A 15478-nucleotide genomic window follows, 5' to 3' on the forward strand; every position below is an offset into this window, starting at 1 on the left:
TGGCATTTTAGTGAAGATGTAGTAACTCATCCTGATCAGATAAAGTTTTAGCAGGGATCAAGATCCTGCAACAAACCAAGACCGGAAATGCAGGAAGAGGGAGCCCCAAAGCAGAGAGCAGACAGACAGGACAGGACAGATACACTGTGCCTTATTGAAAACGTAGTTCTAGGCTGGTGCAGATTGAGCTGTCCTCCCTCCCAGCTGAGTTCAGTCATTCTTTCCAGGAACGTGGAGCTCCTACCAGGTGCAGAGCACTAGACAAGGCACTGGGAACACTACAGGACGCCAAACACATGTGGTTCCTGCTTGCCTGCAAAACACTGACCACCTGGTGAACGTGTAGTGAGTTACTACCCGGGGTCTACAGCCATGCAACAGATGACAACTGAGTTGCTAATATGCATAAGGCGCCATTTTAGGCACCTGGTGATGACCAGACTGGACAAATCCTTTGCCTTCATGGATTTGACTATATTTTGCTGTGTACAATGCACATTTTTTGCCCAAATATGTGAGGGAAAAATAAGGATGTGCGTTATACATGGGTAATACTAATTCCATTTCCCTGAAAGTTTGGGCCAAAAACATAGGTGCGCATTATACACAGGAGCGCGTTATACATGGCAAAATGTGGTGCATTCTGGTAAGAGGAAGTTATAAAATGACAGAAGCACAAGGGGACCTACCCTAGCTGATGAGTCTTCCCTGAGAAAGGGCTGTTTCTGTTGACATGTGAAGATGGAGTAGAAATTAGTGAAAGGCATGGGTTAGGGAAGGAGGAGTAGCCTGGAGAATATTTCATCTAAAGTTACCAAATGTTGTCAAGCTACACAATTTGCTTCTATAGTAGGATGAAGGGTAATTTATATCTTTCTTTTTCTTATTATTCAAAAATGTATGCAATAAATAGTTTTAAACAATATCATAGTCATACTTAGAACTATATTATTTTTCCTTTGTGGCTTTAATATATTAGTCTTTAAACTATTACATATAAATAATGATCACATTCTGTCTGGATATGATACAATTTGCAGACCAGCTACAAAGTCAATGCATTGAGTCTAGTTCCAAAATGTGTTTGGTGTTTCTGAATGCAGACAGGATAATGTGTTTGACATTGTGACATGGATCTTTCCCCACCTACACTGAATGTGAATTATAGGTTGGTTCCTGCACTATAGGTGGACCTGTGGCAGCCCAGCAGTCTCTCCTATGTCTCAGAGGGAACAGTTACTGATGTCCATATTCCCCACAATGGTTCCCGAGCCCTGTTAGCCTTCTTAGAGGAAGCCACCATCCCGTACAAGTAAGCATTTTTTTTCATTGCTTAATTCATTTGTACTAAATTGAATTCAGTGCTAGCTGTATTCAGGTTATGTATTGGTTGCCAGTGACAATGTTTCAGGTACTTTTTTTATCAAGTGGGGAAAACCAACATGAATATACCACAATCATGTTTACCTTTGATGAGCATATTAGTGTAATGGGGGAGGGAAAAGGACCCCCAGTAACATATTATCTCAACATCACCACTAAGTGGTCAGTGTAAATACAAAGGAAAGGAGAGCAGCCTAGGAGTGCCTAGAATGTGGATAGAAAAGCAGGGACAGAACAAGCTTTCTGTAGGAGCTGTGTTAGGCAAAGGATGAGCCTCAGGACCTTGCAAAGAGCAAGCTCAGACTTTCTCCTGTGGGTGGCGCTGCACCATCCCCCATGTAAGAAGAGGTAAGAAGGGAGCCACATGTAACTGGGTGGAGGAGGAATAGGAGATTGCCAGCGCAGTGGAGAGTAGGTTTGCACAAGGGAGGGAGGTCAGCATTCTCCTGGACTCCCCTTTCTGCCTCCCCCTTAATCTTCTAACTTCCAGGAAAAGCTCATGCTCCCTCCTGCATCATGCCATTCCTAGCTGCTTTCCTCTCACTCCTGGAGACTCTGATGTCCCTATTCTAGGAATTCTCTCCCTCCACCTCTAATCTTGCTACCAGCCAAGAAGACACGGTAGGTGTCTCCATGGTAGGTGGAGTGGAAGAAGAGAAAGCCAAAAAAAATAAAATCTCTTTCCTTAAGCGAGTCCAATTTTTGTTGGGACAAGACTATGAGAAGAGAGAGTTATCTGAAGAGACTGGAGGAAGTAGGAAATTTATTTACAATGAAAGAGGGATTCCAACAGGTACAAGAGAAAAGGAAATGGAGAGATGGAGAGTCATGCAGGAACAGGAGGGGGCATTGAAATACAGCGTAGTGAATTAATGAGACTGGAGGCAGTGGCATATCTTTAGTTTGAAATCCTAGGTTTTGAGGGCTGAGAGGCATGATGTAAATGACTAACCTCAACAACCGCAACTTTTTAGCAAGTTCTGTACTGCCCAAACTGTCACAAAGATCCCTAATGTCGGGCAAGGCCTGAAACGGGTTCATGGCTCTATGGGTCGATGGTGAAGACTCCAGTCTCCGTGGAAGGCTGGGCCAAGGGGTGCAAAGTGGCAGTGACGTCCCTCCCTGGTCTACTATACCAATACTTCCCTGACAGAAAGTTAATCACAGCTTTATTGAAGTATTGATATGCTTTTTGCAGTAAGGTATTTTATCTGTGCTTCTAGAACAGGATAGAGTCACAGCTGTGCATAAAACTATTGTTCCTATTGAACATATTTTAGTCATTGCTGTAGCTTTGAAGGCGTGCCTTGATTCTCTGAATGCCCGGCAGGAAAGAGCTTGGTAATTATATCTATAGGTGCTCAGTAACAACTCACATGTTTCATTAATTATTATTCAGTAGAAAAGAATATACCAGTTATTTTAACAAGTCTCTATTTCCTGCCATTAAATATAGGTCATGTGGAACAGATATAGAATAAAATATCACACTGTATGTCACAGAGAATAGAGTCTTAAAAACAGTGTTTTAAACCAGTTGTGTCCTCAGTCATTTAGAATTACTCATTCTGTTGGTCCCAAGATAATAACACATAAGTCAATTAAATTTCACGGGGCCAGTAGGCAGAGATCATTTTAATTGACTTTTATTATTGTAGTCTGGGATATTTTCAAAAGATTATCATTGACCCTGTAAAATTATACATAACGTATAGCTATAATGTATAGCTATAGCTATCTTTAAAGTAGAGATAATGTGACCCCATGTGTCTGGCCCCTAGGTGATATGACAGATGAGATGACTTATTCTGTCATAAACAATTTCTATCACTTTGTAAATTAAGTACCTGTAAAAATTGGTCAGGGAATTTCAAATTTCTGAGCCTCCCCTCCACCCTGGAAGTTTTCAGGAGGTGGCTTTGTACTAAGTGATGACATCACTTGGAAAGCTTTTCATAGCTCTAGGAGTACTTACACCTGGCATAGAAATAATAATCAGCCACAAATACCTAAGAAAATACAACAGTTACAAAAACCATTTTTGGACAGCATTTTATGACCTTCTCATCAATCTTCCAGCTTCCAGTCAACTACTTGACAAGGAACATGGACTAGACCTGCCACATCACAATTATTTTCATTTTCAGGTTGGTCTTTTAGGGTCTGAGTTAAAGTACAGTCTAAGTTATTAAACTTACGGCTGCCATAACAAAGTACCACAGACTGGCTGGCTTAAAAACAAATTTGTCATCTCATGATTCTGGAAGCTGGATGTCTGAAATCACAGTATGGGCAGGGTTTCTCCGTTCTAAGGGCTGGGAGAGAAGGATCTTTCCCAGGCCTCTCTTAGTTTGTGGTGGGAAACGACATGGCCGTTGTCTTCCTTTGTCTCTTCATATCCTCTTCCCTCTACGTGTATCTGTCTTCGTGTCCTAATTCTCTTCCCCTTCTTACAATGGTTGTTCTACCAAGAGCTGCCAAACACATGGATATATCAGCATCAGAACTTCAAAACTTTCTTATGATACATGGGTGGGATTGCTCTTGAGTGGAAACAAGTTATCTGCACTTGTTTATATTTAGAAGGTCTGTCCACTTTGGAAATACTGCAAAAGCAATACACTACAGCTCCATTTTGTAAATATTTTGAAAACTTTTTGTGTTTATGTATTTTGTCTTTTTAAACTGAAAATTCAGGAGGAAATTCTTGTGTAGATTGCTGGCTCTGACAAATCTATTTACATTTTTTTTCCTTAGTTTCCTGGGATAGAGAAAAGTCGCCAGGAGACATGGATAGATGGTACTAGTGAGGGAAACTCTTTTGAAGATTGCCTGCAGTAAAAGGACTATGCTGACAAACCATCTCAGCCTAATCAAACTTGCATCTTTCTTGACCGTCCCATAGTATCTCACAACACAGGAAGTTTGGACAGTGATACAAAAGTTCATTTAGGTCTTAAGACCTACACAGGTGATATTTTAAGGTGTTGTAGTCCATACAAACCCACTTTCAACTGTAAGTTCTTTCCTTGTGGGAAGAAAGGAAGTACTAATACAGATCATGTTCAGACAGACAATCGAATGCCCCACTCACATTCTGAGCCACCACAAGTAGCTACAAAGCAGGTTTACCAACTTTGTGTTACCTGCTCCCCCATCTTGATATTTAATGTTTCTTATTTTTAAAGTCAAAAATTGAAAGAAAAAGAACAATCAGCCAATGATAAATTCCTCATTAAGTATTTGTCCACAATGAGTACAATACTCAGCAAATAACAAAGGAAGGAATCAAAAGGAAAGTTTTACCCCCAGCATGACCCTGAGTAAAACTGCTTCCTTCATGGAACAAAAAGTGTTGATTCAGGTCATTCAAGATAATCTTTTTTTATAAAGTGGCTTATATAGATCAACCTTGGAAGTCATTTAAAGATGCCATTACATGATTTTTTAATAGCACTTAAACCACGAAGCAATAGGTTCTTTGGGAAGATAAAATATGAAAGCAAAGCATTTTAGCTACCTGCCAGGCCCAGAAAAATCACTGCGGGGCTCTTAACATCCTGAAGCATTCAAAATGAGGGAATGCCTTGTTACTTCACGGCCCTCTAGTTAGAGGAGATGAGTGAGTATTGGGGAGACAAGCCTCTATCTAGCCCAAACATCTCACCAAGAACACTAACGACTCCAGCTGGAGCTGGTTCCACACACTGCAGTGACCCTGGCGTCCCCCACCCTAGCCACAGCCTTCAATTTTCCAAATGCATTCACTTTGATTAGCTGAGCTTGTCTTCTCTCGGCATTCTTCATACTGGCAGGCAGTGACGTTCACTTTCTCCCACTCAGGGCATTTCTTCAGGTTTCTCTGGAGGACTGTAGCTTCTTCCTTCCTTTCCCTTTTCTCTCTGAGTCTTGGGTCAGGTGTGCTGGGTGATGATATGAGAATGGTTTCTCAGTGACGAAAAGGATGGCAACAGATAGAAACGGATGGAAAGGATGTGGTGAGGGAGTAAAAGACTTTGTCTTATTTCAGTTTTCATATGTCAAACCAGAATGGAGTCTGAAGACAGGAATTTGTGTTCACAGTCCAAGTTCAAATTCTGGTTCTGCACCCACTACTAGCAGAGTGATGTTGGAAGTTCTTCACCCATTTGAGCCTCAGTTTCCCCATTTGTGACATGGAGATAATAATAAAACCTACCGTATAGGGTTATTACCTGTGATCATGTGTTTGAAATATATATATAGCACAGTTCCTAGCAGGTACTTAACAAATAAAAGTGGTCATATCCATCATTCAATTCTTGTACCTGTCAATCAATGGTAGTTATTATTACTATTAATATTTGAAAACACCTGCCTATTTTACATTTTATATTTATTACACCATTTATTTAAGTTTTTATTTCCTGAAAAAGAATATTTTCCCAACATTTGGTATGTTCAGAAATGTCAATCTTCTCTGTCTTTCTCCTCAAAGATGCATGATTTTCTTTTGATATTGCCTGATTTTTATATTACTCCATTTAATTTTCTTCATGTCTACCATTTCAAATGCAGGATTCTCATAGAAGATCTCCAGAACACACTAGAAAAAGAAAACAGTTTGCAAGCCCAGAGAAATCGAAGATCCCTTTCTGAATATAATTATGAAGTTTATCACTCCTTAGAAGAAGTATGTAATCAAAGGAGCTTTTTTTAAATTTATTTTTTTTTTAATCAATGCACCTTTATCGAGAACCATTAAGACAGAGGTGGGGCTATATAAAAAGCTCTCTTATTGTCTAGGCCCCTCAGTTCAATCGTCTCTTCATTAAGCCTTTAACTGCTATATAAGACATAGCAAAATAATTTGAATTTCATCTGCTTTACCCGACCCACCCCTAGAAAGGACATGGAAGTACATTGGAAGAGTAAAGTAATGTTGTTAATAATTGTAGTTCTAAAGACCGTAACTAAAAAGCCTGATGCACTTCGTGATGGAAGGTAGAGCTAGCCAGTTGGAGGACTGTGATTTGTTGAGGGGTAGCGTGAACTTTGATTCTTGCCCCACACCTCCTGCAAACTTAAGACTTCCCAAAGACCAAGCCTCCTCTGTGGTATCTCAGGACCTATTAACCTGCTGTTATTTATTCTACCTGGAATACACAGCAACCTCATTCCCACTATCCCATCCTTTACTGTTCACCTGGACAACAACTAGTTATTCTTCAAATCTCAGCTTAAGCAAGATCTGTTTGCGCTCTCCCAGACTGGATCAGGACTCCACTCCAACCCCAGCATACTGCATGCGCCCACAGCACATGGATGTACAATTATTTGATTAATGCCTTTCTCTCCTAATAAGCTGCAAGTTCCATGAGGGCAGGCCATTTCTTTCTTGTTCATGACTCTAAGTGGCAAGCAAATAGAGACCTCCAAATAAAGAGTTGATGACAGAATGATTAAATGAATGTGTATATATATTTTCCATGCTTCCCTTGAATTCAGCAGAGGAATGCCATATATAGAATTAATAAGATCCTGTTATAGTCTTATATTTTTAAGAAAATTTTTGGTTCTCTTGATAATGACTTTCTTTTCAAAATTATTTCTACATATTTTATGTTACAACAAAGGAAAGGTTTTAGATAAGTTAGCACATGGAAGTGCTATTAACATGCACTATAAATAAAGTCAAAATTTTTAAATATATAGATGTATATATATATATATATATATATATATATATATATATATATATATATATATTCATTAGAATAAATAAGAATAGAAAGAAAAGAAAATATGGCTACTTTCCAAAATCTATTTTTTCAGCATAGACTCTTTTACATCATGGAAACAGTGGGACTCTTTTGTGTGACTTCCTTCCTTCTCACAGGGCTTTTAAGTCAGAAATGTCACCCATCTTTCTAAGTGCCTTATTCATCCATCTCAAATACTCGTATACCTTCTCCTGATGACAGATAAGTGTGTGTGAACAGATCAATGCAAATGTATCGCTGGGGAAATGTATTACTGGGGAAATTACTCAGACTATGCCTTCTGATGTGTGGCTCGATACATTACCTTTAAATGCAAAAAATAATGCCTTTTTCTTACCATCTTCTGTTCAGTGGCAAATTATAATATATTGGACTTTAATGAACACTTTCAAGTGGTTTAGATGGTTTACCAACGCCGATTTCTTTTATTGTCTTTTAAATACTTGGGGGGAAATGGAAATAAATTTTGATTTTTAAAAGGAACTCAGAATGCATCAATTAATTTTCTTTAAAACTCTGCCATCAAGATATTAATGATAAATGGTAGCAGAAGGTATGCTTTAAAGAGGTAACAATATAAAGACATGAAGCTAGTATTTGTAAAGGCAGAAAATAAAATGTAATTTTAAGTATCCTAAAGAAAATTACAATAGAGAATTGGTTTTTGTTCAATATTATATTCCATGTATGCTCTTTGAGTTCTGAAACCTATTGTCTTTTTGCTACCTTTTGTTCTCTAATAGCTCTATAATTATGGGAGTCTGACATCGTTTTTATTTACTTGCTTTTAGATTCAAAATTGGATGCATCATCTGAATAATACTCATTCAGGACTCATTCACATGTTTTCTATTGGAAAATCATATGAGGGAAGATCTCTTTTTGTTTTAAAGGTAAAAACAGAAAATTAACTAAAATGTTACCACTCCTTTTTATCTAACTTTGACCTATGGGGAAAAGAAATGAAATGGTCTGTCAGTCTCATATTTAACATCATCCAATCATTTAAGAAAACAATTTTCCTTAGGTTTTAAGCCACAGGAAATTTTTGCCATTGAGGCTTACAGAGAATTCTAACACATTCAGAGTTATGAATGTACTTAAAAAAGAATGGCCTTCAAAATGATTTGTTAGTTGGCGCTACTTAAGGTGAACTGATGAAAACTCCATAAACGTGTGAGACAGTACGTGTCATTCCCAGCCTTGTGTTGTCTTCTATCCACTGACCCATAGCTCTTTATTCCTTCTCAACCAAACATCTAAAAGGATATATAATAAAGCATCACTGTCTCTACTTCCTCACTTCCCATTCAGACCTTGACTTCCTGGCCTTTGCACCCCCACGACTCCTCTAAACCTTCTCTTGCCAAGGTCAACGACGAGTCCTAGTTGGTTCCCCTCCCATCTCTGACCATTCCCCTTGGTCTCATTCTCTGCCTCTTCTCCCCTGGTCTTTCCCTTAGGTTCTTGGTAATCCTAGGATTCTAGCCTCAGATGTGCTTTCGTTCTATGAACATTCTCTACATGGGCACAGCGTCCCCATGGTTTCAACAATCATTCCAGACTATTCTATTCAGTCGAGTCCACCCTCTGTAGCTTTAAATTCATTTATTACTGTCTACTTTACGTTCTCATCTCGGTATTCACAAAAGCGCCTGGGCTCAGAATAGCACTACTGTGTTCCTTGTCAAAAACATGAGCATCCTCCTAAATTCCTCTCCTTTATTTTAACCACTTATTTTAAATCTACCACCGGGAACTAACCATTCTTTCTTCTAAGTATCTTTTGGATGTGCCCCCACCACTTCTCCTGCCCTCACTGCTGTTGCCCTAACTTATCTCTGGATCTATTCCCCCTCGACTATCGGAATAATGGCCTCAGTACTGAACTTCCTCTCAAGTCCTCCACCTCTACCTTCTCATCCATCACCACATGCTGTCATTGGGAGCTCTCACTCTCTCTTTCTCTCCCCAGCTCCACATGAAATTCAGGATGAAGCCTTCTCGCTTTTACATGGTATCCAGGAATTTCATGTGTTCTCTGCTTCTGCGTCCAGCTTCATCTGCCATTCCTTCTTCATGTCCTAGAAAGTTCCTCAGATAGGATGTGCTCAGATTCTCTTCCAAGCTTGAAATGCCTTCTTCCGACTTGTCTGCTAGGCAAGCTTCAAGTCTTGCTCAAGTCTCCAGTGCTCAAGAAGAAGGCTCCTCTGCTGAGAAGCCTTCTATTTCTCAAGAAACATAGGCATGTTCCCCTGTTCTAGAACACTCCTATGAAATAACTTACACACATCATAAGGATTAATTGCTCATATGTCTGTTCTCTCCACTAGCATATAAATCCTTGTCTTTCAACTTTCAATCTCCGGTGCCAAGTACAATGTCTGACATTGAAAAGGATTTCCTGAAGTATTAGTTGAGTGAATTAATGAATAAATGAAAACTAGATTCCCTATAAATATAATGTCAAGAGCCACCTCTTCATAACCTGGGTTAGAAACCAGGTTATAAGTAATATTGATAATAGGATTATAGAGAAAAATCTGCCACTTGATTCTACAGATCAAGTTGTTTTGCGTTTTTCCATTTTGTGTTGAAATAAAATTTGACTTTGTTCACCTAAAAAACATTGCTATCTCTTTAAGAGTCCTTGGATGGAGGGCAGGGGGTGAAATTTGGCTTTTTACTTAACAGTCACAAAATGTATTAAAATAGAGAAGCAAACCTATTTAAGGGATTGCTCTTTTCCTTGTGTATTTTCTAGTTCTTTGATTTGTAATTAGGGTGATAAATTTATTGTTTCTGTATAAACAAGGCTGGACTTCTGAAGTCGATAAGGAATCTCTATCTTTTTCATGGGTTACCTAATGAAACAAACTATAGTGAATAATTATGCTGAAACCTTATTAATTATGCTGGTCAATGAATCAAAAACTAAAAACCTGTGTTGTTTACTATGAATACTCTTGTTCTCAGCTGGGCAGAAGATCACGAGCTTACAAACGAGCTGTCTGGATTGACTGCGGTATTCATGCAAGAGAATGGATTGGTCCTGCCTTTTGTCAGTGGTTTGTAAAAGAAGTAAGTTAAACCCTTTACACAATGTCCATTTCAGCTAGTTGGTGCTTCCCATGTGTTTATTCTGCTCAAGGAACAAACCTGGGAATATGAAGCCAGAGATACCTGATTCAATGATAACACCTTGATGGTGTCGGTCACCTCCATGGGTATGAAGATTTCTTATAACCCTGGCTCAGTTCATCCTCACCTCTGTCCTTGGAGGTTGGACTTATCAATCCTCATTAAAAGAAGGAACGTGAGGTTCAGAGCATTCCTGAATTTGTGACAAATTAGGAAGCAACCATAGTAGCTGGTATTTGGCAAAAGACTAAAACTCCAATTTAAGGTGTTCCAGAGCAGTTTCTCATGTGATATTCAGCTAGGAACATTCTGTATCCCTGTCTTATCCATCAAAATGATCTTGCGTATACTATAACAATACACAGATGAGCAAATGGTTGTATTTTGCCCTCCTGCTATGGATCTGTAATTTAGATACCAAAGACCTTTAACATCTGTGGGTTTAACATTCTTGGTTTCAGTGTTTTTCATTGACTCTAACTGTTAATGACTCATAGTGATTTCTCATTTTCTGAGGGCTTCTGTAGGTTAGTGGGTCTCTAACCCAAGAGTGAGCCAGCCTCATGAACCATCATCTTCATATGTTCCGATACTTTTCTATTCATTAAGAATATAATCACTTTCATGGTTTGTTTTTTTTTAACCTCTACTTATTTTTTTTTAATTAAAAGAGAAAGTCTCTTAAAAGAAAACCAACCACTAGTACTGATAATGAAGAAGTCTAAGGAAATGAAGATTCTAAGCCAGAAAATAACCCTACAAATATTTTCAGCCCTGTACTTACAGAGAACCATTAAGGATACAAAAGATATTTAAATATTTCAGTTATATTTTCCTATGTTTTATGGGGAAATTATGTGCCCTGGTGAGGTTTGTGATCTTGAGGCCTCTCCTAGTCTTAGAAAATATCCCTCACAAATGTCAAGAATATACTAAATTTGTAAAATCTGTCTCTCTGCCACTGCCAACCCCATAAAAGTATCCTTAATTTTATGCAATGATAAAATTTTCAAACTATTCCCACTCAGTGTATTGAGTAATTCATATTCTCTTAAAATACCATCTCATCCTGGTAGGACAAATGCAAAAGCTAATAAGAAGTTGTTAACTCTATTACCTTGTATTAAATATCTATTGTATACATACAGCATATTGTCTGCTGTCTCGAGTTTCAAAAGCGGGGAAAATGGTTAAGTACAGAATACATATTTAGAGGCTATGGTTCTGTGTATTATTAAAGAACACAAGACATTATCTCCCCAACATTTTACCTCACACCTACATGTGCAACCTCCTCTTTATAACATCGAAACTTACATTGTTCATGGTGTTATTTTTGTACCAAAGCCAAGGGCACAGACTCTATTTATCTTGTTCATTGCCAAATCCCCACCACCTAAAACACCTGGCACTTAATAAATCTTAAATATTTGTTAATGAATGAGAATAATGAGAATCCAGAGGTAATGGTGTGGAAAGATTACTGAGAGATGACTTGTCAAATTATCTCATACAATATGAATGGTACCACCTGGATTTTTGCACAATCTGTATAGCCCTATACGGCACCCCTATAACTCAAGCTAAATTTCCAAAGAAGAGGAGGACACACTGTAACCACAGAAAAAGGAGGAGGCACTAATGATGACTGCCAATTGAGATTAGCTGATTTGGGAGCAAGACGCATCAATTAAGATTACGCTCCATTTCACCAAAGATCAGTAAGAAACAACTTCCATTCCTACACCAGGCCATCTTCAAGTATGCAGTTATGTCTCGCCATTTCTGTGCTTCTGCTACCCTTTCTATACCACTCTCACCATTTATGGATGTCACTTGCCCCTCTACTTTATCATTTTCATTTTCTATCTGAGTCAGGATAGCAACCAAAAATGGAAAATAGGTCGCCTACGGGTCACTCATCTCAGGGGCCTTGTGGAAGCAATGGGGCTGCCAAGGTGTGACAACACATGGTAGCAGTGACTGGAGTGGATCAACACACGTTACAGGCTTGGAAGAAATAACTGCATTCGCTTTAAAGCCCCCATTTCCACTAATGGTGCTGTTGGGGGCAGAGGGAATGACATAATGCATTAAATAATCTGAAACCTGCCAAGCAGTGGAACATCGTCTCTTACACACTAACTCAGTCCCTTGTTACATCTTCAGTCTCCCAAAGAAGACAGGTGGCGGCTAGAGCAAGAGGGGCTCTAAGCAGTGTCCCTTTCACAGGTTACCTCCCCTCCACCACAGAAATCCCACGACCAGCTCCAGGTGCCCAACTCACCTAATTTCCATGCCCCTCTCTGGGGACACCAGGGAACCTCTGGGCTCTTTCTGCCTACCAGAGACTCCAGGATGCGACTTATGTCTATTCCTCTCTTGGCTGACACATGCCACACTTCCGATTGTCCCCGCCTATATTTGCCCCTCACTGCATAGTAGGATCGTGTGAGGTGATGTCCTCTCAGACTCATGGTAAACAGGACAGAGGTCCTCTTTTCTTATATTTTTTACCCCCGTCTCTCAGGGGGTCTCTGTCATCTCTTGATTTCCCTGGAGTTTCAATCCCAAGAGAAGAGGGTAGTGTCAGAAGCCAGAAGATTGGCTTCCTACCTTTGCTTTCTCTCTTTCTTGGGTATTTTCACCCAAACTCAACAGCTTAAAACAACATAGTTTCTGTGGGTCAGTGATCCAGGCACAGATTAGCCAGATGCCTCTGGCTCAGGTCCCTTACAAGGCTACAGTCAAAGTGTCAGCTGGAGCTTCAGTCATCTCGAGGTTTGTGTCAGGGAGGATCTGCATCTGTGTTCACTCACATGGCTGCTGGCAGCCTCAGGCCCTCCCTGGCTGTGAGCCTGAGGCATTGGTTCCTTGTCATGCGGGCCTGTCCATAGGGCAGCTCACAACACAGCACCTGGCTTCCCTCAGTGGATGAGGGATGGGGAGAGAGACAGCAGGCCCCAGATGGAAACCACAATCTCTTTGTAACTTAACCTCAGAAGTGACATCCCGTCACTGTTGCCATATTCTGTCCATTAGAAGTGAGTCACTAAGTCCAGACCATATTCAAGGGGAGGGCATTATACAAAGGGCTCCCAAGAAGTGGGAATCACTGGGGATCACCTTAGAGTCTGTCTTCCGTACTTTGGTGGGACTTTCCCCACAGCCATCGCTATAATGTTTGCGTCTTTACTCAAATGTGAACTGGAAGAAAATTTATCAAGTCATCTAGGATCCTGGTAGAACAAATTGCATAGAGGTTACATGCACACATGTAATAGACAGCCCTGGGTTGGAATGCCAGCTCTGCCATCTACTAGCTCTGTGATCTTGGTGGGCAAGTCATTTAACCTCTCTCAACCTCAGTAATAATAATATGTGACACATTGGGTTATTGGGAGGATTAAATGATATAATGCATATAAAAAGACTTAAAGAGAGTACTTTGCATATAATAAGCACTTAATAAAATCAAGGCTTATTAGTAGTAGTATCTGCAACTTGATATTTTTAAATAAGGTAAAGAGAATCATTAGAAAGAAAATCAGCAAGGATATGAAAGAAATCAACAGCACCAATAATCAACAGGATCTAAACATGTATAGAGCACTCCACACAACAACAGAATACACATTCTTTTCACGTGCCTATAGAACATGTATCAAGATATGTACCATATCCCGGGCCAAAACCCAGTCTTTAACAAATTTAAAATAATTAAAAGCATATAGACTGTGTTCTCTGATCACAATGAAATAAAACTAGATATAGATAGCAGAAAGATAACAGGAAAACCTCCAAACCCTTGGAAATTAACATGTTTCTAAATTATCCATGGGTCAAAGAAAAAATCTCAAGGAAATTTTTTTTAAATACATTGAACTGAACGAAAATGAAAATACAACAGCTAAAGCAATGCTGAGAGGGAAGTTTATGGCATTAAATGCACACGAGTACCTTAGAAAAGAGGAGAAGTCTTAAAATAATAATCTAAGATCTCACCTCAAGAATCCAGAAAAATAGAAAATAAAACCAAAGCAAGCAGAATATTAAGATGATAAATCAATGAACTTGAAAACAGAAAATTATTAGAGAAACTCAGTGAAACGAAGAGTTGGTTCTTGAAAATATCAACAAAATTAATAAAGCTCCAGCAAGAGAGACAAAGAAAAAAGACAAAAGCTATAAATTACCAATATTAGAAATGAAACAGGTCTTTCACTACAGAGCCTGCTGATATCAAAAGGATAATAAGACAGTACTATGAATAACTCCACACATATAAATTTCACAACTTAGACAAAATGGATCAATAAATTAAAATGCACAAACTACCACAACTCATTCATTATTAAACAAATAAATTGAATATCCCTATTACTGTTAAGGACATTGAATTCATGATTTTAAAATTCATGGGAAAGAGAGATCTAGACCCAGATGGTTTCACTGAAGAATTCTACCAAATGCTTAAAGAAATATTAACACCAATTCTACATGACTTGTTTCACAAAATAGAACACTTCCAATTCATTTTACAAAGCTAGTATTACCTTGATACCAAAATCAAACAAAGAAAGAAAAAAAAAAGAAAAAAAAAAATCAAACAAAGACAGTAGGAAAAAAGAAAATTAGAAACTAATATCTACCATGAAAATTGATTCAGAAATCCTTAACAAAATATAGATTTTATCAATCTATAAAAATATTTACACACCATGATCAAGTGAGGTTTATTTCAGGGATGTAAGCCCAGTTAGATATTTGAAAGTTAGTCAATGTAATCTACCATATTAACAGGCTAAAGAAGAAAAAAAGAATAATCTTATCCACTGATACAGGAAAAGCCTTTGATAAAATTCAACACACATTCATGATAAAAAACTCAGAAAAATAGTAATAGAGGGGAACTTCTTCAACTTTGTAAGGAACATCTGCAAAAAGCCTCCAGCAAACGTGATACTATTATGGTAAATGACTAAATACTTCCCGTTAAATCAGGAACAAGGTAAGGATGTCCACTCTTAATTAATATACCGTGTTTCCCCAAAAATAAGACCTAACCAGAAAATAAGCCCTAGCATGATTTTTCAGGATCACATCCCCTGAACATAAGGCCTAATGTGTCTTTTGGAGCAAAACTGAATGTGAGACCCGGTCTTATTTTCGGGGAAACACAGTAGTGCTGA

At 38.7% G+C, this 15478-nt stretch overlaps 1 protein-coding gene across 2 annotated transcripts in view; it reads left to right on the plus strand.

Annotated features, from left to right (window-relative positions):
* The window catches only part of CPA6 (carboxypeptidase A6), a 238435-nt gene that overhangs the window by 166219 nt on the left and 56738 nt on the right, over positions 1-15478 (plus strand). Inside the window, exons 3-6 of one of the 2 annotated variants that reach the window (XM_033126465.1) lie at positions 1188-1312; positions 5941-6055; positions 7937-8038; positions 10122-10226. In XM_033126465.1, coding sequence (XP_032982356.1) covers positions 1188-1312; positions 5941-6055; positions 7937-8038; positions 10122-10226 — 447 coding nt within the window. The remainder of the gene's footprint in view (positions 1-1187; positions 1313-5940; positions 6056-7936; positions 8039-10121; positions 10227-15478) is intronic. The other variant, XM_033126466.1, reaches the window with a different exon arrangement.

The sequence above is a fragment of the Rhinolophus ferrumequinum genome, chromosome 14 (assembly GCF_004115265.2).
Source record: "Rhinolophus ferrumequinum isolate MPI-CBG mRhiFer1 chromosome 14, mRhiFer1_v1.p, whole genome shotgun sequence".
NCBI lineage: Eukaryota > Metazoa > Chordata > Mammalia > Chiroptera > Rhinolophidae > Rhinolophus > Rhinolophus ferrumequinum.